At 32.1% G+C, this 25,712-nt stretch overlaps 2 protein-coding genes across 2 annotated transcripts; both read left to right on the top strand.

The window, feature by feature from the left end:
• The first annotated feature begins 10,438 nt into the window (after positions 1–10,438).
• On the top strand, positions 10,439–11,152 carry LOC146937808 (uncharacterized). Its single transcript, XM_085749526.1, has one exon. The coding sequence runs from the start codon at positions 10,439–10,441 to the stop codon at positions 11,150–11,152; it is 714 nt and encodes a 237-aa protein (XP_085605652.1).
• A 771-nt stretch (positions 11,153–11,923) lies between these two features.
• On the top strand, positions 11,924–15,146 carry LOC146937807 (glycerol-3-phosphate acyltransferase 1-like). The gene is made up of 2 exons (XM_085751923.1): positions 11,924–12,661; positions 14,063–15,146. Exons 1-2 carry the CDS (start codon positions 11,933–11,935, stop codon positions 14,936–14,938), a joined length of 1,605 nt encoding a protein of 534 aa, XP_085608049.1. The 5' UTR covers positions 11,924–11,932; the 3' UTR covers positions 14,939–15,146.
• The last annotated feature ends 10,566 nt before the right edge of the window (positions 15,147–25,712 follow it).

The raw sequence follows: 25,712 nt of genomic DNA, 5'->3' as shown, positions 1-25,712 counted from the left end.
AATTTGAAGTGATTATCAAAATGATTAAAAACCGCTTCTCTATCATTATTAACACCTTCAATCCTCTCACCATTAACCTCAACACGCATTATAACATAGGTTTGTGTCCTACTAAACATCACACCATGAAAAATTTTTGAGTTAGCATCTCCCCTTTTATCCAAAGTACACACGGATTTTGCCATTGCATACTACGCTGAATCTTGGAAAGAGACAAAATAGAGGAAGATGTGAAATGCAATCCCTCTTGTTTAAAATCATTCAAACCCACCTTCTCCCTCTTTGTATCCAACTGAAGATTCTTAGCCTATGTTATTTTTCCATCAATATTAGAGCTATGTATTGAATGTCATTCATGCAAACTGCTCTTGATCATCTTCAACTTCTCCTTTAACACAAACCCTCCTCATCCGTCAACCTCAAAAGATGTCCACTTGTTTCTAACAAATTCCTTATAACCCGGAAAATCCTTTTAACATTTCAACATAGAGAATGGCTCAAGACCCCGATTCTTATCAACAACAACAAGCATAATTTTATTCCTTCAATTAAACCAAATTAATACTTGGTATATTTTGAAATTTTTTTACTAAAAAAAAATTACATATTAAATATACTTTTATTAATAATTTGTAAATTCGATCGTAATTTTTTTTTTTTAGAAAAACTGTATGAAAATATCGATAGTGGTCATGTCAGAAATCCGCTGTCTCGTTTATATCCATTAAACTCTTGTATATATATTAACAGAGATTATTATAATTTTTTTTTTTAGAAAAACCATATGAAAATGTTGATAGATGTCATGTCAGAAGTCCACTATCCCATTATATCCATTAAACTCCGATATATATATTAACAAAGATTATTACTCCCTCCGGTCTCAAATATAAGAAAATATTCCTTTTTTAGGTTCATTGAATAGTTAATGTATCTGGTCTACATTGTAAAGCAAATACATTAATTATTCAATGAATCTAAAAAATGAATTTTTCCTTATATTTGAGACCAGAGGGAGTACCTTATACATTCGTGAACACGAACATTAACAATTTTTTTTGGAAGAAGCCAAAATGGCCAAAATGGTATATAATAAATCACCATGAGTGATTCGTCTCGCACAAGGTGTGCAAAAGAGAATCACTCAAAAAAAATACAATGTTAAGTATTTGTTGCCATAGAAACACAACGAAAAAATAACAAGAAGAAAGCTACTCTATAACACCCATACATAATAAAGGGTGTCGCCACCAGTCAGTATAACTGAAAGCAGAAGTGAGCATATTAGTTTTTAACCATAAAAAAGATATAGAGTGAAAGCACAAATATATCAAATATATCAAGAAAAGTCTAAAGATTCGTATGTTCTTACTTTGGAATATTTTTGATTCCAGGCATTGTTCTATTGTCCTCTGTAAATACCTTTATTGTATTTAATTCAAAAATCTTATATAATAAAATAAATATATCTTGCAATTGGTTGTGATATAAGTACGAAATGTTATGTTTATTTTTAGAGAAAATTACATTGGCCTCCCTCAAAATTTCACTAAACAACACAAACACCTCGTCTAGTTTTAAAAAAACACTCACCTCCCCTCAGGTTAACATGGTTGGTTAGAACAACAGAGTTCTACACTACCTCGTTAACTAAGGCCTATTTGTAGTTAACACCGTTAGAATGAGAACCATTAGATTAGAATACATTAATATAGTTTGAGGGCTTTTCATCATGTGCTTCTGTCATGACAGATGCTTATCACATTGAAAATTAAGTAAGGGAGGTTTATGTCTGATCAAAAAATAGAAGGGGTGTGTAAGTGATATGCAAACCTCAAGGGAGGATTTTGCAATTTGCCATTATTTTTAAATGGGTTAATTAAGTAAATGGTCCCTATAAATATCCAGAATTTTGTTTTTAGTCCTTACAAAATAAAATCACACTTTTTAGTCCCTATAAAATTTTTCGTCAGCATTTTTAGTCCCTATAAAATTTTTCCATCATCATTTTTAGTCCCTGTCAAAAATTTCTGTCAACATTTTTGGTCCCTAAAATACTTAAGGAAAATGTCACAGGGACTAAAAAGATTTTATTTTATAGGGACTAAAAACAAAATTCTGAATATTTATAGGGACCATTTACTTAATTAATCCTTTAAAAATTAAAACAAAATAGTCACGTTCCCCTTAAAAACAGTCACATTATATGCATTCATTGACATTAATTTAAATCAATTTTATTGATTGAGTTTGATTGTCTTTTATGTAAACTTTTTGAATGTAAATTAAAATTTTAGATTTGAATCAATTCATTGATTTATTACTTTAAAAGTGATTGTGAATCAATATAACTTTTGAAATCATGCATGTCAATTGAAAATGAATATTATGTATATTAGAAATATAAACTAATGATAAATTCTAAAATCTATTACATTTAGAAGAAACATGTAGCAACCTCAAAACACCAACTTGCACTTTATAACAAAGAAACAAGCATTTGCGTGCTCTAGACTGTAATTTTGTTCTATGTGTAGTAAGAGTTGAAGCATAGCACAAAGAGCTAAAAAACCTTTAAGGTATGTAAATCAGGTACATCATTATACAAAAGATTATTTGGTGATTGATTTTTAAGTAAAGGATTAGAAACTCTATCGACTATGTAAGTAGTATGAATAACAACATAATACCAAAAAGAAAGAGGAAGTTTATATTGGAAAAGAAGAGCTCTGCCAACATTATGTAGATGTTGATGTTTTATGTCAACCCCATTTTGTTGTTGAGATGCTTGGTGAATGATACACTTAGATTGATGAAATTGAGTAAGAAAAAAAATTCAGGGCCATTATTAGTGCATATGATTTTAACTTCGGTGTAAAATTATGTTTCGAACCACGGACACCTCACTTCTCCACATTAAAAATGTGTAAGTTCCAGCCACTAGGCTGCCTGACAAAAAAAATAAAAAATTGTGTTTCTACCATAATAACAAAACTTTTGACCAAAGAAGAAACTTATAATTTATGTTTTAACAAAATAATGCATACAAATCTTGAATGATGATCTAGCGCAGTTAAGAATTATTTATGACCATAAATAGAAGTAGGGCCCCATATATGAGAATGGAGCAATGCAAAGTTTGAACTAGCTTTGTTATTACTTGCGGTATAAGGAAGCCTATATTGTTTGGAAAAATGGTAGGTATCACAAACAAGCTTGTGATCATGATTAGACAAAAAAAGAAAAGTTTTATTCATAAGCTTCATTCTCTCATGAGAAAGATGTACTAACGTAAAATGCCAAATGGCTGACTAAAGAATGGTACAGGTACTGTCAGTGTAGAATTGTTTTGAATCCACTGAAAGATAGTATGAACCATCTATTTGCTTAACTATAGTATTAATTAAATCATGTGTCGTAGGAAATGTCATGAAGAATCTAGAAAGAAGCATTGATAATATGACATCCACATTATAAATAGGCAAGTATGTACTTATTTGTACTCTATTTTTGAAATATGTTTTTAGTCCCTGCAAATATGTCTCCTTTTGGTTTTAGTCCATGTAAAAAAAATTGTACAAAAAAGTCCCTCCAATTTTTTTGGTTTTTTAAAGTAGTCCCTAACCCTATTTTTGTGATGATTTGCATACGTGACACATGATGACTGTACGTATTTTGTAGAAAAAGGTTCTTGCAAAATATTTTGTTTTTTAAAATAGTCCATACAACTGGGACAAATCAGCAATAAAGTGGGTCTAGGGACTATTTTAAAAAACAAAAAAATTTGCAGAGACTTTTTTCTAGATTTTTTTTTTACAGGAACTAAAACCAAAACGAGACATATTTGCAGGGACGAAAACCATATTTTAGCCTAATTAAATCATATGTTGTAGGAAATATCATGGAGAATCTAGAATATGACATTCTGGCTATAAATAGGCAAGTATTTACTCATTTATAATCAATCCAATTTAAAGAGAAATGGAATGTATTCTTTGCTCCAAATCCTCGCACTACTTACTACTATTATGGACTATTTTATGAATCAGGCTCATTCTTTTCAAAATCCATGGCTGCCATTTTCTTGCTTATTGGATGGTATATGTTCTCATCTCTGATTCTCCAGTTCCAAACAATGTGCCATCACTAAAGGCTTTGGTATCATTTAAAATACCCATCTATACAATGAATCGTTCACTACTTTAAGATATTGTATAAGAGATATGGGTTTACAACAATCACTCTATTCTGAAAAGCACAAGAATACTATATTGTACTGTTGATCTTCATAAATATCAAAACCTAATAAAAGTTCTCTGTTCAAAACATCAGCTTTCTGATCTCTGAAACGCAAACAGAGTTTTCTCCAAAACTACAGCTCTCAAATAAATTATCATCCAATGCTAAACCTTAAAGAACAAACCAAAACCTACGAGACAAAATGACACTTTTGAAAATAGAACAACCAAGCCTTATCCCACTCAATGGGGTCGGCTATATGGATCAAATTTGAGATAATATTATGGAGAGTCGTTGATTTAGTAAAGTTGAGTGGAAGTAAATTTATATTTAAAGTTTAACGTGTCGATTATATTTTATTTAGTCAACTTTGATATATGTTAATTGTGTGAAACCTAGAAAATCTCTAACAAAAGTTTAAAGATAAAAGATCTTGGGGACACCTCTTTTGTATTAGGCATTTCGATACTAAGAGACTCTTCTCAATGTATCATTTAGATATCAGAAAAGAGTTATATCAATAAAGTTGAAAATGAATTGACATAATTTATGGATGACATCAATCACCAAATGACTATTTAGTCTCAAATGTTGCCCCTTAGAAAATTTATAAATTCAGAAAATTAAGTATTTTCCTACGTTTTGTCTATAAGATTCTTACATATGATCTTATTTATATGCATTTGGAATAACATATATAATCTGATTGTTTGGCAGATAATTGAGAAATTCAAAACTTGAATTGCTGAAAACACAACCATAAGGATTTTTCTAAAGAGAACAAGAGAGCTTATACTCACATCAGATATTTGACAATTTGAATAGTAAGCGGTGTCCCCCCACCCCACTGTGGCACTTAACTTTTGACTTTTCCTTCTAGAATAATTCTTCAATATTCAAAGCATTTTCAAGGTTGAGCTGAGCAGATATTTCTTGATCAATAAGAGAGTCTGAATGGCCAGTAGTATCTGTCCACATTTGAATATCTTCAAAAGCTTTAGTTGCAATTGAAACTTGTGAATGCACATCTCCAAAAGTTTCTTTGTTCCAAAGTTTCAGCTTTTGAGATAAAATGAACATGGGGCATCCAACTATATTGGTGTTCCAGATTTGTTTAATAATGTTTTCACAATCAGGGTGAGAGGACCACATTTTCATGAATTTGAAGGAAGATGAGAATAGAGGAAAGTGAAGGGATTTAAAGAGAGGTTTCTCAAAATATTTAATTTCTTGAGAGGACCAACTATATAGGGTGAGAAGACCATCCTATTTTATTAATTTCTTGGAGGTGTTTTTCACCAAGAAGAGTACATGTAACCCGAAATGAGGACGAAAGGGTGAGCTACTATAAAAATCTCGGTGTCGTTCTCTTTTCCCTATCCTCTTTAATTTTGATAGTTGTATATGTTAATTGATTAATTGATAGAGTAGAAATTAATATTGATCTAAGTTGTTTTTGATAAAAAATGATCTAATTCCTTGAATTAGGTTTTTACTATTTTACTTGGATCAATTAGTTTCAATTCCTATCCAATTCATCAATTGCATATGCATTCTGTTTTTGATTGACAGATTATTATATTTTCTTATAGGTTTGAATTTGAAATTGTCTAGTTTAGCAAATTGTTCAAGAACTGTTGATATTTGACTGTAATAAGATTTATCTTGTGAATCTCTGGATCCTATTGTGAATCTTATTAGCACATAGTCTTAACTTTTTGTAATTGTGGTGATTGGTCAAGTTTGTTTCCAATTAGTCAAAACATTTCAAATCGCTTTCGCTAAAACTCCGCAAAAAAATATCAAACCGCTATTCACCCCAACTAACATACATGTAACCAACTAAATTTTCCTTCTCTTAAATTCAATATGACTATAGGAATCATTCATTTCAATAACAAAGACCACCAACTAACATACATGTAACCAACATCACATTTTGTCAACAAAAAAAAATGTAACCACCATCACATATTGTATAGGAATATAAGCTCTTCATTTTCATGTATTCAATATGACTTTTGAAATAATGCATGTCATTTGACAATAAATATTATATATATTAAAAATATAAAATAATGGTAAATTCTAAAATATTTTACAATTATGGATCATGTATGTATTATTTATTAGGTAACTCATTTTGTTTTTTAGAATACTCACATACATTGTAACATTGTTTTATTTTATAGACAAATTTTAAATTAAATTACTTTGAAATTTAAACTTAGACGATAAACATAATGTTAAATTTTTGGTTTGTAAAATAAAGTTTAAATTTTTTATTGGTCTCTCATTTAGCTAGTATTTTCTTCTTTGTCATCTTCTTTTTCCTCTTCTACTTCTTTTATTTTCTTTCTTCTTTTTGCACGTATACTAAGAATAAAAGACATTTATGCAAACACATGGGTACCTTCCAAGTACTAAAACAACAATTATTTAAAAAAAAAAGGTATTAAAACAGATTAAAAATTGTCCTCTCTTTTTTTCTTTCAAGAATTGTTATCTCTTTAACTATTAACATATATCATTATAAAATATCTAGTTTCCTCATTATTTTTACATACTATACATCTACTATATATATATATATATATATATATATATATATATATATATATATATAAGAATATTAATTACCTATATATTTACATTACTATCCTTGATTCGAAGAAATAAAATAAGTTTTATTAACCGTAAATATGAAATGAACAATATAACATCAAATTTATGCTCTTCCCAAAAATCCTTAACAAAACCAAGATTGATGCCATCAAGACCTGGAGTTTTGTAATTATCAAAATTCCAAATAGCCCTCCTTACCTCATCTCCGGTAAAAGACATATGGGTCTGGCGGCTGCCGCCCACCAAACTAATAGTCTTGAAAGAAAGATTCTCCATACCTGGTCTTACCAACATAACAAATTTGAAGTGATTCTCAAAATGATTAAAAATCACTTCTCTAACATTATTAACACCATCAATCCTACCATTAACCTCAACACTCATTATAGCATTGTTTCGTGTTCAATTAGACATCACACTATGGAAAAATTTTGAGTTAGCATCTCCCCCTTTTTTATCCAAAGTATACACAGCTTTTGCCATTGCATACTACGCTGAATCTTGGAAAGGGACAAAATCAAGGAAGATGTGGAATCCAATTCCTCTTGTTTAAAACCATTCAAACCCACCTCCTCCCTCTTTGTACCAATTGAAGATTCTTAGCCTATGTTATTTTGCCATCAATATTAGAGCTATGTATTGAATGCCATTCATGCAAACTGCTCTTGATCATCTTCAAGATTCTCCTTTAACACAAACCCTCCTCATCCATCAACCTCAAAAGATGTCCGCTTGTTTCTAACAAATTCCTTATAATCCAGAAAATCCTTCCAACGTTTCAACATGCAAAATGGCTCAAGGCCACAGTTCTCGTCAACAACAACTAGCATAATTTTATTCCATCAATTAAACAAACTTAATACTTTATATATTTTGAAATTTTAAATTTTTTTAATTAAACGTATCCCTTTTTATTAAAATTGCATATTAAATATCTTTTTTATTAATAATTTTTAAATTTGATGGTAATTTTTTTTTTTTAACAAAAACCATATGAAAATGTTGATAATGGTCATGTTAGAAGTTCAATGTCCCATTTATATTCATTAAAATCTTATATATATATATATATATATATATATATATATATATAACAAAGATTATTATAATTATTTTTTCTAGAAAAACCATATGAAAATGTTGATAGCGGTCATGTCAGAAGTCCACTATCCCATTATATCCATTAAACTCCGGTATATATATTAACAAAGATTATTACATTATATATTCGAGAATACGAACATTAACAATTAAATACACAGGAAAAAAATAACCTTATAAAAAAGCATGATCAGATAAGGGGATAAGAGGTTAATAAAAGCATAACCCATAGTTATATTACCTTGCAAGAAGTCAAGTAAATAATTTGAAAAACAAAAATAACAAGCAATATAATATCCTTAAAATTGATACATAGTATAATAATACTCACCACCATCGACAAACACAGAAAATCGAATGTTGATACATAGTATAACATTAATTGCTTGTAACAACAAGTTTAAGTTAAACCTTAAAAAACTAATTTTCCAGATATATGAGTGAAAGCACAAGAATATATCAAGAAAAGATTATTGATTCGTATATTCATACCTATACCCTTGTGGAATACTTTTTATGACGGACATTGTTCTCTTGTCCTTGCCTTCAATCACCTTATGAAGATTGATCCCCAGATTTTTACTATTGTGCGGAAACCGAGGTGGTTACCCACACGAACTCTGTTTTGAATAACTCTCCTCACGTATTGATGTTGGAGTAAGTCCTAATAGTCAATCTATTTTGATTAAATTTGCCTTTGTATAATGACTTTGATATAGATTTATGAATATATAATAAAACATTTCTTTATTCTTTAAAAAAAACATTTCTTTATTGGTTTCAAAAGACGATTAGTTTGAATGTAACCGTGTGGTACGATTCCAATTATTTTATTTTAATTTTGGAGAATTAGAGTTAAGTAAACCTGTTATTTGATCTGCCAAACTGTAAAGTTATACCGATTACTTTTGTTATGTTAGAAAATTATTTTAATACATCCGAAAATATGTACCGAAAATATTGATTGAGTTTGAATGTCATTTATACAAATCTTTGATTGTGAATTAAAAGATTAAATCTCTAGGTTTCTTTTGTTTGACCTCACTTATATTAGAGGGTCATAATAAGAATCTCGAATTACATGGTCAAAATATGCGTTTTTTATTTTACAGGATCATTTTTCAGACTTTGTGTATATTACAAGGTCAATTTCAATAATTAACCCATTTAAGAATATTAATTAAAAAAAATAGAGCACATGGAATTAGGGGTGATATCGCTTTCCTGTAACACAATCGCTTTTGTCACTGTAACAGAAAGAAGTAGAAGAAATCCGATAAACTTCTCACAAAAAAGGAGAGAGACTTCTCACTAGGTTAATTGAAAGCCTAGGAGAGAAAAACTATTACGGCACCGCAAAATAGATTTTTTGTTAAATCGCTAATCTTCGTATATAGTTCATGTTAAAATTTCCATTTTCTCGCATAAAATTGAAAAATTATTAAGACAAAATTGGAATGCTCGATCTCTTTCACGTGCAGGTAAAGAAGTGCTTCTAAAATCAATAGCCCAATCTATTCCCACTTACTGTTGTATGAGCGATTTTCTTCTCCCTACATATTTTGGGGAGGAAATAGAGCGCATGATGAATTCCTTTTACTGGGGTTCGAAGAAGAATGGAGGTCGAAGTATTAATTGGTTAAATTGGGATAAGATGACTGCTTGTAAGGATCAAGGTGGTCTTAATTTTCGTGACCTTGAAGGTTTTAATCTTGCCATGCTTGGTAAGCAAGGATGGAAGCTCCTCAAAAACTCTTCCTCTCTCCTCACTAGAGTTCTCAAAGCTAAATATTTCCCTAGAAGCGGTTTTTTGGGCGCCAATATTGGTCACAGCCGAAGTTTCACATGGAGGAGTATCTGGAGCACTATTCCGATGTTATCTCTTGGTTATAGGTGGAAAATCGGCGATGGTAATGATATTAATGTCTGGAAAGACCCTTGGATCCGCAATCGTCAGAATTTGCGGCCTTCCTCAATTCCGTCAAGCAATCTTCTCAACATGACTGTCTCTAAACTTTTCAATCCAACCACCAACACTTGGAATCAAGACTTTATTGCTTCTATCATGAACACACAAGATACATCTGATATTTGTAAGTTACCTTTGCACTCTCAAACTCATTATGATACAATTATTTGGAACGCATCTCCCAACGGCTCAGACACAGTCAAATATGCCTACAAGATGTGTTCGAGTATTTCTGACCAAAGGACAAACTATCATGTCTCTGGTGATTGGAAGTTGATATGGTCATTGCGTGTTCCGCCTAAAATTAAACATTTTTGTTGGAGATTGCTTCGTATTTGCTTACCCACAAGGTCTAATTTGCAAAGTCGTGGAGTCCATTGCCAGTCAGTTTGTGTGGTTTGCAGTAATGACCTAGAAGATGAAATGCACATGTTTATGCACTGCAAGTTTGCTATTGATTGTTGGAAAGAGGCAAACTTTTAGGGAAAGATTGAGTCGTACGTGATGTCAAGCGGTAGTTTTTCATCTATTATGTTTTCCATTCTTAGAGCGCTTGAAGTGGACAATCGTGCTAGATTTGTCGCTATTTTATGGAGTATTTGGCGCGCGCGTAATGCTTGTTTATGGGAGCAAAAATCTGTCAATGCACATGCATCTTGTGTCCTAGCCATGGATACGGTTCGCGATTACATGTGGTGCCACCGTCTCAATGATGATGCACAGTCTGATACTCCAGTTTGGTCTAAACCACAAACAGATTGGATCATGTGTAACGTTGATTGTGCCCTTTTCGAAGCTGAAGGAAAATTTGGTGTTGACATCTGTTTTCGAGATAACCTTGGACATCTTATCCAAGCTAACTCTATGGTTTTTCCTTCTTTTACAACCGCATCTGAGTGTGAAGCTACCGCTCTACAACAAGCCTTCCAAATTGCTCTTGAACTTGGCCTGAATCGGGTAGTGTTCAAAAGTGATTGTCAACTAGTTGTGAATGCAGTCCTTAATAATAGATCTTATATGAATGAACTACGAAGTTTACTCTCTAATTGCAGGACTTTGCTTTTATCTAATGCTAGTTATGCTCTAGCTTATATTAGGAGACAAGCTAATATAGTCGCTCATAACCTTGCTCGAACGTCTATATTACATGTTAGTCCTAGTATTTTCTATCATCCTCCCGATTATATTCACTCTAATATTTTGGATGAAATGAAATGAGTTACCTTTCCCTAAAAAAACAAGAACTATAAGGTGGAGTTAATTAATGCGACTAGAGTGTTTAACCAAATGCTACTTTATATATGTATACCTTCCCTTGCAGTTTAGCTAGATGCCATTTTAATGACTCTAAATATTCTCTACTATGTCCCTTTTCATCACCAAATTGTCAGCAACATCAATATCTCAAGCATCATAAACAATCAATATCATTAGTATTCCAAAGGCTAACAGAATGGTTATGGTACCATGTGATTGTTAAGTTATGTTATGGAGCTAGAAGGAAATTGAAAAGTCATGGATTTAGTTTGTTTGACTTGTCATCTAAGCCCACTTCAGAAACCTTCAACTCTTCCTAGTCTTGCAACAATGATATAATTATCTCTCTTAAAGTCAAATTAGAGACTACGAAGCACAAACACTCCTCGGATTAGGCATGTTCCGGTGTCGGACACTTGTCGTGTCTGACAGTGACACGACATCGACACATAATTACACTGAATTATGTGATTTTCACAAATTATTAGCGGTGTCGGCGTATCAGTGTCCGAGTCGTGTCCGTGTCTGTATCCGTGCTTCATTTTAGATATAATTATATCAAAGTAGGGTGGTACCAAATGCTACTATCTATTTCTATAGTCTACCTTCCCCTGCCGTTCAGCAAGATACAATTTTAATGACTATAAATATTCTCTACTATCTTCCATTCAACACAAAAATGTCAGAAACAGTGATATCTAAACTATCACAGACAATTAATAGGGAGAAAAACTGAAAAAAATGGTTTTTCTTTTAGCACTCATAAGCCTTACAAAATGGTTTTGGTACCATGTGATTGTCAAAACTTGTTATCAAACTGCAAGGATATTGATAAATAATGGCTTTAATTTTGTTGATCTTTCATCTAAGCCACTTCAACAACCTTCAAATATCCCTAGCATTTCGAATTGTGATTTGGAAGGTAGAGAGTCACAAACACTTGTTTGTGACATTCATAGTGTCCTCTTAAAGACTCATTATTTCTTTCCTTATTTCATGCTTGTTGCCTTCGAAGGTGGTAGCATTTTAAGAGCTTTTCTTTTACTTTGTTCATGTCCTATATTATGCTTTTTGAGCTATGAACATAAACTTAAAGTCATGATCTTCATCACTTTTTGTGGACTGAAAATAAAGGACATGGAAATGACTGCAAGGGTAGTTTTACCAAAGTTTTACATGGAGAATCTTAACCTTAAGGCTTATGAGGTTTTGTCTTCAGTAGGATCAAGAGTTTTCTTCACTTGTGTGCCTAAAGTTATGGTGGAAGGGTTTCTTAAGGAATATTTGAATGGTGATGATGTTGTAGCTACAGAGTTACACACTGTTGGATGCTACTTCACTGGTTTGATTTCTAGGCATGGTTTGGTTGATAAGGATAGTGCTCTCATTGATTATTTTGGATATACAAAGCCTGATTTAGGAATTGGAAGCACATGTGTCAATGATCATCATTTTATCTCTTATTGTAAGGTATATGTGAAGTTAGTTACTCTTTTAGCTATATATCATGTTCTTGGTATTAATTAACTGGGTAGTGTTAACTTGTGCCCTCAGGGCACATGTTAAGAATCTAAAAATGGAATTAAATAATAAATTTTGTCTTGAAAAGATAAGATTTCAAATTTCAAGAATATTGAATGCACAATTTCCAACAAAATATTTCTATCTTTGGCTTCTTAACTTGTGCCTTGAGGGCACAAGATAACATTTCCCTAATTAACAATAAGTTTTTTTTGGTAAAATGGTTAACAATAAATTTTTTAAAGGTAGTAAGTTCTTAAAATGAAAGGAATGGAATGATAAATTATCATAAAACATAATGTTTTGATCGATCCGTATAAACATTTGATTTGAGCCAGAAAATGTTCATATGTATATCATGATGACTCTTCTGTTAAAACATTTCATTCATACCCCTACATCTGATCCTCTTACCCTCACAAGCCCAACGGATTTCCCATTTTACCCTTAACCACCTGTAATTATAACTTATTTCACTTTTTTATTTTGCATATTTTTCACTTGTGTTGACAAGCTTGGTGGATTTTAGAAACTAACGATTTTTATTAGTCAAAAAAATTTACAACTAACGAGTTTTAGAAATTAGCCTTGTGTACCGCCTCACTTGAATTTTAATTTAGTTAGCACATAAACATAATTTCATAAATATATACACCATTAATGTAAAACAGTTTTACATTGACATTCGATCAAAATCCTCTATTTTGTCACATAACCTCATTTTTGTAAAGGTAATTAGAATTTATTTCGTCACATCATCACACTCTTTCATGAGTAGTTTTTTTTTTTTTGAAGGAACTCTTGTATGAGTAGTTTTTTTTTTTTGAAGGAACATAAAAGTATTGTGATCTCTCATTGGATTTATTTATTTTTTTTTTTGAAGTGATCTCTCATTGGATATCAACGTCAAAATTACATTGACGGTGCATGTGCATTATACACTTCTTGAATACCGGTTGTTCTTGAAATCTTTGAACACTCCTTATCTATTTTAAAATGCAGTTGTTTTGAAGAGAAATTCGCAAAGCTGAGAAAAAGATATTTTATGAAAAGTGATTCAAGCGAAATGGGAAATTTGTCAAAATATGTAAATGTGGGGGGTTAGAAATTAAAATTTTACTATGTTATTATAGTGGTCTATATTTTTTTTTTTAAATCCACAAGTATCATACCTAGATGATACAAGCCAAAAGAAAGAAATTGAATACTTTTTTGTTTGGAATAAAATAAAATAAAATGTGGTGAGAACCCAAAGCTGTACGTTTTCATTTATTTTTGGCATATGATTATAATTGGTACACAATATAACAAACCTTATCTAACTAACTACATTATTACAATGAATGATAGGAAGCTTATGTGGTGAGCAATGAAATATGTCCAAGTTCAATTATGCCAAGGGAAAAGTATCCAAAGCCATTAATATTTCATGATGGAAGACTAGCATTTTTCCCTACACCTTCTTCAACTCTATACATGTTCATGTGGCTTCCAATTGCAATTCCATTATCAATTTATAGATTATTTCTTGGGACAATAGTTTATTACAAATGGGGACTTGCATTAGTAGCATATAGTGGTATAACTATAAATATCAAAGGCTATAGTATTAGTAACCCTAAAAAAAATTCAATAACAAATAAAGGTGTACTCTATGTTTGTACACATAGGACATTATTAGATCCTGTTTTTCTTAGCATGAGTTTGAGAAAACCTTTGACTACGGTAACTTATAGCTTAAGCAAAGTGTCAGAGATTATGTCTCCTATAAAGACAATGAGTTTAACAAGGGACAAAGAACAAGATAGAGAAACAATGCAAAGGTTGTTAAGTGAAGGTGATTTAGTTGTGTGTCCTGAAGGAACAACTTGTAGGGAGCCTTATCTATTGAGATTTAGTTCACTTTTTGCTGAACTTGCTGATGAGATTGTTCCTGTGGCTATGAATGTTAATGTGAGTATGTTTTATGGTACAACTGCTAATGGATTAAAATGGTTGGACTCTTTTCTATTTTTGATGAATCCATGGCCTAGTTATAATATTGAAGTACTTGAAAAGGTTCCAAAAGAACTCACTTGTGCTGGTGGAAAGTCTTCTTTTGAAGTGGCTAACTATATACAAAAAGAGTTGGGTAATGCTTTGGGATTTGAGTGTACCGATATTACAAGGAGGGATAAATATATGATGTTAGCGGGGAATGAAGGTGTTGTTCAAAAAAAGAAGTGAAAATTATGGTGTTTGAAGTTTCACATTCAAGAAGATACCCATAAAATGAATGAAAGAAAATGAGGGTGGCTATGTTTTTTTTTAGGTAAAGAGTGTGGCAATGTACATACATAAAAGAATGTATAAAATTATATTTACATCAAAATGATTATTTCATACATGCTTGTATCGCACTCAATTATGAAATATTAGAGTCTATATTGCAATAGGTAATTTATCTTCTTTGGTTAGAAAAAAAAATGCTAACAAGTGTCATTGAGGTATTGTATAAGCAACTAAATGTAGTAATGTTTACATAGAAAGTTGTGTAATTATTACTTTTACATGTGTTTGACTTATGTTTTTAAGATAAAATTTCTTTGTTTGCGAGTTTGGAGGAGAAGGGAGGGGAAGGCTTGGGAAAAAAGGAATGAGCAAGTGGAAGAAATAGAGGAAAATGGAAGGGGAGGGCTTTGGAGGGTTAACTTTTGTTCATAATACTAAATCCTCCTCATTTGGGGGAACTAAAAAATTGTATTAGAGGAGGGTTTTGGGGGGTTTTATATGAATACTTCAAATTTAATCTATGTTGTTATATTATTTTTAAAATAAAAAATATAGTATCATATGCATTAATTTATCATTCTCTAAAAAAAACTACTCTTTTAAATTTTTTAAAAGATTTCTCCATTTTCCCTCATATTTTCCACCCCTCAAAGCCTTCCCTTCCCCTTCCCTCCAAACTCGCATCGCAAACAAAGCCTTAGGCTTTGTTTGGGAGTTTGGAAGGTAGGGGAAGGAAGGGCTTTGAAGGGTGGAAAATATAGAGAAATGGAGAAATCTTACACATTTTTTTTTAGAGAATGATAAACTAATATTTATGATTCACGTATTTTTAATATTAAGAATATTATAACATAGAATAAACTAATGTTTATGATTCACAACTTTTTAGTTCCCCCAAATAAGGTGGGTTTTGTATTATGAAGAAAAATTATCTGCCGAAAGCTCTCCCCTCCCAATGTACTCTATTTCTTCCACTTGCTCCTTCATTCTTTCTAAAAGCCTTTCCTCCCTTTCCCTCCAAACTCCCAAACAAAACCTTAAGATATTTGTTAGCATAACCCATAAAAAAAAAAATTAGTGTAAAGAATGTTGTACAAAAGAATCCAAATATTGTTGGATGAATGTATACGATTGATGTTTATTACTACCTCCGTCCCTAATTATAAGACCCTTTTGAGAAATTTTTTTGTCCCTTTTTATAAGACCCCTTTGCTATTTCCAATTACTTTAGTTATTTCTTTACCACCATACCCCTATTTATTTTGCATCTTTTTCTTCAATCAACAATAAATATTATGTTGAAAACATAAACTAACTCTCTCTCTTAAGGATAAAATTGTAAAAACAATAGTAATTATAAACAAATTTAATACTATTTTCAACTTTCTTAATTCCCGTGATTTTGGCAAAAGGGTCCTATAATTAGGGACGGAGGTAGTACATTTTATTTTGGGTAATGGTATCAAATTTGAAAGTTCAATTCGATGCATTGTCAATATCATAGTGTTATTACTCAATTATATGTAAATCACACTATCATTAAAATGTTATGACGTTTGAGCTACCACAATTATACGCCAAACGTATTTAATTAGTCAGACTCAACTCACTACCACAAAATGTTGTTTGTCGCAGGTATATTAGTTAGGTCCATGCTAATTTGTGTCTTAAGGGCACGTATTTTTAAAAAGTTGAATGCACAACTTTTGATGTGTACTTTTCTATAATGAGTTCCTTAACATGTACACCCTCCGGTTACAAATATAAGCAAAAATTTACTTTTAAGGTTCATTCAATAAATGATGTATGTGGACTATTAATAGTCCACATACATCATTTATTGAATGAACCTTAAAAGTGAATTTTTGTTTATATTTTTGACCAGAGGGTGTATCCTTAATGGCACAAGTTAGCATTTGCCGATTAGTTAAGGCGGTGACATCCTAAACTAAAAAATACTCTGCAAAGATATCATTTCATTTATAATTATAAATCTTACAAGTTCTTAACGTCAAAAAAAAAAAAAATCTTACAAGTTCTCTAATCATTTTTTCTCGTCCAAATCCTCCTATTCCCTCCAAAAGCTCCTATTGATTCTATTGATCCTTTCCCTCCAAAACTTCCTATTAGTAAATTAATTTAATTAAAAAATGAAAATGAAAATAACCCCACTCTTTAAATGAGAATAACCCCACTCTCTCCAAAACCTCCTGTCATGTCTATTAATTAATTAATTTAATTAAAAAATGAAAATGAAAATAACCCCACACATTAAATGAAAATAACTCCACTCTTTCAATTTTAAATTAATTAAATAAAAAATTAGGAATTAAAACACACGGTAAAATGAAAATGAAAATAACCCCACTTTTTAAATGAAAATAACCCCACTCTCTCCAAAACCTCCTATTAGTTCTATTAATTAATTAATTTAATTAAAAAATAAAAATGAAAATAACCCCACTCTTTAAATTAAAATAACCCCACTCTTTCTATTTTAAATTAATTAAATAAAAAAATAGGAATTAAAACACACGATAAAATGAAAATGAAAATAGCCTCACTCTTTAAATGAAAATAACCCCACTCTCTCCAAAACCTCCTATTAGTTCTATTAATTAATTAATTTAAGTAAAAGATAAAAATGAAAATAACCCAACTCTTTAGATGAAAATAACTCCACTCTTTAAATTAAAATATCCCCACTTTTTCTATTTTAAATTAATTAAATAAAAAATTAGGAATTAAAACACACGGTAAATTGAAAATGAAAATAGCCCTACTCTTTAAATGAAAATAACCCCACTCTCTCCAAAACCTCCTATTAGTTCTATTAATTAATTAATTTAATTAGAAAATCAAAATCAAAATAACCCCACTCTTTAAATTAAAATAACCCCACTCTTTCTATTTTAAATTAATTAAATAAAAATGATAATAACCCAACTCTTTAAATGAAAATAACCCCACTCTCTCAAAAACCTCCTATTAGTTCTATTAATTAATTAATTAATTTAAAAAATGAAAATGAAAATAACCCCACTCTTTAGATGAAAATAACCCCACTCTTTAAATTAAAATAACCTCACACTTTCTATTTTAAATTAATTAAATAAGAAATTAGGAATTAAAACACATGGTAAAATGAAAATGAAAATAACCCCACCCTTTAAATGAAAATTGTTGGAACAAAATGTGTTTAACATTAACCTTTGAGTTTTGATGATAACAGGGTATTAAAAAATATCAATTGGATATGTTAATATTTGTTCAAGTGTGCAGGACCATATACAAAAATTTTAAGTGTCTTTATATCAAGCATAGGTTCTGAAAGAACAAATTAGAGCAATGGAATCTACAAAAAGGGAGCTTGTGTTACAAGATAGAGTTGGAAGAAGATAACATCTGAAGACATTTGAAACAGCTCATTAGAAGCAGTTCATCAGAAGCTGTTACCAGAAGTTGACGTCATCAGAAGCTGAAGATCATCAGAAGCTGAAAGACTGGAAGCTTCAGAGTTTGTTAAAAGTTGTTATTCTCATGCCTGTGTTTGCAGAAGGAATGGAAGCCTGGAGCAATGGCTAATTCAGAGAAATTTGAAGGTATTGGATGCTTGTCCACTGAAGAGCGCCGAAAAGTACAATAGTACAATTGAACAACTACTACTCCACTCTTCATGTCTGCAATAGTACAACATAACAGCTATATCAACGCTGATGTCACTCTATTCTTGGAAGAGATTTGAAATTGGTCCTTCATAGGACAATAACCAAATCCAGCAACAGATCATTGGTGATTTGATCAAGCTCCAACAACGACTCTTTTTGATGTGCTGACAATCTACAACGTTCATCTCACACCTCTATATAAAGGAGTGGAGACTTGAAGATTTTAAGAGACTTACAACAATTTTACAAGTGCCAAAACTCTGCTGAAATTGTTTCACATCAAAGTTCACTTAGAATTTCTTAACAACTTTCATATCTTAGAAATTCTAGAGTCTTAAGAGTCTGTATCTGATTTGTATTGTGAACACCACTGATTGTATATCAAGTGTTCAACCTCAAACAAGTAATTCTATTTAAATAGAAGTCTCTTGCATTTGTGCTTGAGCATATGAAGTCTCTTGCAGTTGTGCTTGAGCATTAGGAAACCTCTTGTAGTTGTGCTTGAGTTAGTTTGAAGTCTCTTGCTTTGGTGCTTGAGCAATTGTAATCAGATATTGATTTTAGTGAACTCTCCTTGGAAGTGCAAGGAGGAGTGGACTACTTCCGGATTGTGGAAGGAACCACTATAAATTGCTTTGTGTCTTTCTTCTTTCTCTCTCTATCTTTATTTATCCGCTGCAACTAGACTCTGAATACTACTTCAGAAGCTTAACTCTATCAGGTTCTGAATAGTGATTTCAGTTTAAGGAGAAGAAAAAGAAAACACAATTCAACCTCCCCTTCTTGTGTTTTTCTCACCTTCAATTGGTATCAGAGCCTTAGTTTGTTGTCTTAACACTTAACAGTGTAACAAATAAAGATCTGAGAAAAACAGGGCTTCTGCTGATAGCTCAAGCTCTGGTCAGAATAACAATGTTGTTCATTATGACAATGGTACCTCTGAGGATAAGAATCTGACTCCAGCAAAGCTCCAAGGTTTAATGGAAATTCTGAAGAATTTTCCTAGTGGAAAACCAATATGTACAGTCACATCATGGGATTAGATGAAGAATTGTGGGATATTCTTGAAGATGGTGTTGATGACTTGTTCCTTGATGAAGAAGGAGCTGCTATTGATAGAAAGAAACATAATCCTGCTCAGAAGAAGCTTTTCAAGAAACATCACAAGATCAGAGGAATACTTGTTGCTTCTATACCTCATACAGAGTATATGAAGATGAGTGAAAAATCTACTGCAAAGGCAATGTTTGCTTCACTTTGTGCAAACTTTGAAGGTAGTAAGTAGGTTAGAGAAGCAAAGGCTACCATGCTTGTTCATCAGTATGAGTTGTTCAAGATGAAGGATGATGAAAGTATTGAGGAAATGTACTCAAGATTTCAGACCCTAGTCTCTGGACTTCAAATATTGAAGAAAAGCTATGTAGCTTGTGATCAAGTGAGCAAGATTCTAAGAAGCTTATCTGCTAGATGGAGACCTAAAGTTACTGTTATTGAGGAAGCTAAGGATTTAAACACTTGAAGATCTTATGAGCTCTCTCAAGGTTCATGAGATTACTCTTAATGAACATGATTCTGCTAAGAAGACTAAATCTATTGCTCTACTATCTAAAGGAAAGTCTTCAAAAGCTCTCAAAGTCATTAAGTCTGAAGAAGAATCACCTGATGGAGATTCTGATGAAGGGCCTGCTGAGATGATGGCTATGCTTTCCAGCAAGCTTTTGTATCTGGCTAAGAAGAACAAAAAGTTTTTGAGCAGAAGAGGTAGTTACAAAGGCTCCAAGAAGGAAGATCAGAAGGGTTGCTTTAACTGTAAGAAGCATGGACACTTCATTGTTGACTGTCCTAATCTTCAGAAGGAGAAATTAAAGGAGAAGTCCAAGAAACCAACTTTCAAATCAAACAAGTTCAGGAAGCAGATTAAGCAGAGTTTGATGGCCACTTGGGAAGATTTAAACAGTGAATCTGGGTCAGATAAGGAAGAAGCTAGAGATGAAGCAAATGTAACTAGGGGGTTAGTTGCTACAGTGACTTCAGAAGTTGAACCCGAATCAGACTCTGGAGATGAAAATGAGGTATATTCTAAAATTCCCAGAGAAGAACTTATTGACTCACTTAAAGAGCGTCTTACACACTTTGAACACAGAACCAATGAGATGAATGATTTAAAAGAAAAATATGTTGATTTAATGAAACAACAAGAATCAACTCTATTGGATCTGAAAGCATCTGATGAAAGACTTAGAGGCTTTGACTTCATTTGTAGAACTTATGAAGACAAACTCATGTTTCTTTGTCAGAAGCATCAAGAAAAGTGTGAAGGAAAACCTTTAAGCAAGTATGAAATTGCTCTTGAAGATTTTATTATATCTGGCATTGACAGAAGCAAAGTAGCTTCTATGATTTATAGCATTTACAAGAACAATGGTAATTGGATTGGATTCTCAGAAGGGAGACCTAATGGAATCAGTCTTAAAGCATGTTGTGAATGCATTAAGGAAGCGTTGAAAACCTTCTTTGTTCTTGAAGGTGCTAAATCTGAAACTGTTGATCAGTCAGAACCTGAAGCTTCTAGCTCTAAGACTAAGATTGTTTCAAAGTCAAAGAACTCTAAGTCTAAGGTAATGACCAACTCTAATTCTAAGACTCCAAAGATTATGATTTTGAAGAGATCAGAATCTATACCTCAGAGTCTGATGAACGCAGAGTCTGGCATCTTAAAGCCTAAGTTTCAAACGAAGAAAACAGTTGTTGCTTCTTGGGAACCAAAACCAAAAGGTATTAAACCTAAGGTATTGAGTGAATAGAAGTCACTAAACTTTCAGCACAAGGCACAAAAGAAGAAGAGTAAAACTCTCAGTACTAACCCCAAAGGACCCATAAAGATATGGGTACCTAAATCTGAAATTGCCAATGTTGCAGATATGTCTAAGATCAAAGGAAAAGCAAAGATCATGGTACATAGACAGCGGTTGCTCAAGACACATGACATGAGATAAGTCTATTTTCCTTACTCTAACAATGAAAGAGGGAGGAAATGTGAAATTTGGAGGCAACCAAGCTGGCAAGATTATTAGTACATGAACTATTGGTAACTATTCTATCTCTATTAATAATGTGTGGTTGGTAGATGGTCTTAGTCATAACCTGCTTAGTATCAGTCAGTTCTATGATAATGGTTATGATATGATGTTTGAAAAGACCAACTGCACCGTAGTTAACAAAAATGACAACTTCATAGTATTTAAGGGAAAGAGGATAAATAATGTCTATAAAATTAACTTCTCTGAACTGGTTGATCAGAATGTAGTTTGCCTTCTATCAATGAGTGATAAGAAATGGGTGTGGCACAAAAGGTTGGGACATGCTAACTGGAAATTAATCTCTAAGCTTAGTAAGTTACAACTGGTCAGAGGCTTACCAAACATTGACTATCATTCAGATGCACTCTATGGTGCATGCCAGAAAGGGAAGATTGCTAAATCATCTTTTTAAATAAAAGACATTGTCACACCCTCCAGACCCTTATAATTACTCCATATTGATTTATTTGGACCAGTTAACACAGCATCTTTATATGGATTAGTCATTGTTGATGATTATAGCATATGGACTTGGGTTAAATTCCTAAGAAGTAAAGATAATGTATATGATGTGTTCAGCAGCTTCTGCACTCAAATATAGTCTGAAAAAGAAATGAAAATTTTAAAGGTCAGAAGTGATCATGGTGGAGAATTTGAAAATGAGTCATTTGAAACTTTTTGTGAAAAACATGGAATTGTCCATGAATTCTCTTCTCCTAGAACTCGACAGCAAAATGGGGTTGTAGAGAGAAAGAATAGAACTTTACAAGAAATGGCAAGAACTAAGATATAGTTAATATTAGGCCATTAATTCATATTTCAAAAATTTGAAAAAATACCATCGTAGACGAGTTTCCAGTAGAAAAGAGATCTTAGGGATTGGAGTTTGGAAGTTCGTCATATTACAGACTCTTAGCTATAACATTACTTTTACAAATGATTCATGTTAACACCAACAACCTATAGTCACTATTTTTCTATTAAGAATGAATGTTTCAAGAATGAATCACATTATTTATTTTTTCTTGACAAATATACTAATTCTTGGCATTTTTTTTTCTTCTTGATATCAAAGTCCATGGAATATTTGATTTCAAACAATATACATATTTCAGTAAATAATCTAGAACTTTAAGCTAAGATCATAATTGCATAAATGTCTGAAATCCTTACTGCTAAGGATCCCTTTGCCATTACTTTATTCTTTTCTATCATCTTCATTTCATATTACATAGGTTTCTAATTTTGTTGATTTGAGAGTTTTTGTTTCAATTTTTTCAATTCTTTCTTTATGTGAGTACTTTTGTTGGTTTGTGTGTTTATGATAGTAGTTATGAGATGAAAGTGCAATATGATGGGATGTGGGATGATGAAAGCAAGATAGAAGATGAGCTTCAATTTGAGATTTATGAAAGGATAAAAGATGTTGGAATGTAGTGGTCTCCATCTCCATGATATGACTGTATTACATTTGCTATTAATTAATTGTATTACTTTTTAAACTGACTTCTATGTACCTAACAGTTAGGGTGTGTTTGGAAGGAGGGTTTAGGAGGGGAATGGAGGGGATGGTTTACTCTTCATTTTTAAATTACGTACATTAGGAAATGTTTTTTTAAAAAAGTTAACATATTAACATGATAAACGATCATATAATACGTCAATCACACTTAATTTATTTTTTAAAAAAAACATGTTATATAGTTCGTAATTTAAAAAAGAAAAGTAAACTCTCCCCTCCCTTCCCCTCCTAAACCCTCAATCCAAACACTCCCTTAGTGACCGGTGTCTTTTTTCTTCAAGGTTAGGAAGTTTAGCATGTTTATTTTATCATCTTAGACTGCTCCATCTTCAGTGATGTGTCAGTTGTAAAAAGTAATACAGTTTTTTTTTTAAGAAGCTAAGATGAAATATACATTATTATGAACATTAAACACGGGTAGAAGTTGTACCAGTGAAACAATCAAAATATATCTATGTGGTGGGCAAAATGGTCACCCTGTATTGTTCTTGAAAAGGAAAAAGAAAATGGGGAAGAATGTCAGCTACCATGATTTCAGGTTGCTTACTAATTTCTATCAATTAAGTGTAGCAAAATTGCAATTTGTATACTAAATGATGATGATTTTATGAAGTCGCAAGTCTATATGAAAGTTAATGATCTACCATGGTTAAAAGTTTTTTTTTCTTACCCATCAAGTGCATACAAGATTTAACGGTCTAATTTTCTAATCAAGAATAATATTCCATTGTACTTATCCTAATCCAATGCTAAATAAAAATTTATATAGGCAACAACCACATATAATCATTAAGAGAAACTTCCTTATCCACGTTTAGCCTTTGAAACATTAAGAAAGGTAGTAGATATAATATCCTATTTAAATAGTTCAATCATTCATAGTGTAACGGATTCTTCAATCTTGACAGCTCTTAATATTGGCAACTATTACATAAGATCGTCAAGAGCAACCTCTAATAGGAAAATAGAGAAATGATTCTTGTTGATGTGTTTACAATTCATATATATACAATAGTGAAGGTGCATAGTAAGTAAATATATGCTAGCAAGTAGAAAACTATGGTTGCTTGAGCGGCAAGTTATCTTGTTCTATAGCATTTTGCACTTCTTCCTCAGCACTATGTGATAGCCCCCCACAAGATGGAAGCTGATAGATGTCTTTCAACTCCATCTTGGACAGAAAGAATGAAAAATGCTTAGGAATTAATGACTTGGTGAAGAAGTCAGCTAATTGATCTTGAGAAGCAACTGGTAAAAGTTTCAATATGCCATTGTGAAGCTTTTCTCTGACTATATAACAGTCAATCTCAAGGTGTTTGGTCCTCTCATGGAAAACAGGATTTGCAGCAATATGTAGAGCACTTTGGTTGTCACAATAAAGAACAGGAAGCTTAGAACAAGTGATGTGAAGATCATGAAGCACATAGAGGATTCACTGAAGTTCACAAGTAGCTGAAGCAAGAGCTCTATACTCAGCTTCAGAAGAGGATCCTGAAACAGTGGTTTGTTTCTTAGTTCTCCATGAAATGAAAGAATCACCCAGAAAGAAACAATGACCAGAGATTGATCTTCTGGTGTCTAAGCAACCTGCCTAATCAGCATCTGTGAAGCCTTGAATATGTATGGAAGAATGTCTAGGAAAGAATAAACCTTTACCAGGGCAACCCTTCAATGAAGCCTGAATCAGAAAGTAAATCAAGACAATACTTTCTTTAGCAAAGAGATTTCCCTGATTTGGAATAAACAACCTTAATACCAAGAAAATATTTGAGTTGTCCAAGATCGTTGATTTTGAACAAATCATCTAAAACAGTCTTGATGTGATGAAACTCAGAAAGAGAGTCACCAATGAGTATGATATCATCAACATACACCAGAAGCACAGTGAATGACTGGTCAGTTTTCTTGATGAACAAGGAATGATCTGAAGATGCTTGAACATAGTGATGTTGAAGTAGCACAGATGTCAATTTCTCATACCACTTCCTACTAGTCTGTTTTAAACCAAAAAGAGATTTCTTGAGTTTGCACACCTGATTGGATTTGATGGTTTTGATGCCTGGAGGTATAAGCATATAAACATTTTCTTGTAAGTCATCATGCAGAAAAGCATTGTTGACATCAAGTTGATGAATAAACTAATTGTTGATGGATGCTAAAGCTATGACAAGTCTGACTGTAGTCATTTTAGCAACATGAGAATAAGTATCAAAATAGTCAAGACCTTCAATTTTTGTGTATCCCTTAGCAGCCAATCTTGCCTTGTACCTTTCAACTGACCCATCAGCATGATGTTTTACTTTGAAAATCCATCTACAACCAATAGGTTTAGCATGAGGTGGCAGATCCACAATGTCCCAAGTACCAGTTTTCTCAAGAGCCAATAACTCAACTTGCATAGCTTGTTTCCAACAATCATGCTTGCTTGCCTCAGCATATGTTTTTGGTTCAGGGTGAGT

The sequence above is a fragment of the Medicago sativa genome, chromosome 3, assembly GCF_051527215.1.
Source record: "Medicago sativa cultivar Bolivia chromosome 3, Bolivia_mono, whole genome shotgun sequence".
NCBI classification, from domain to species: domain Eukaryota; kingdom Viridiplantae; phylum Streptophyta; class Magnoliopsida; order Fabales; family Fabaceae; genus Medicago; species Medicago sativa.
The sequence above is the reverse complement of the archived record's forward strand: the minus strand, read 5'-3'. Positions and strand labels throughout refer to the sequence as shown.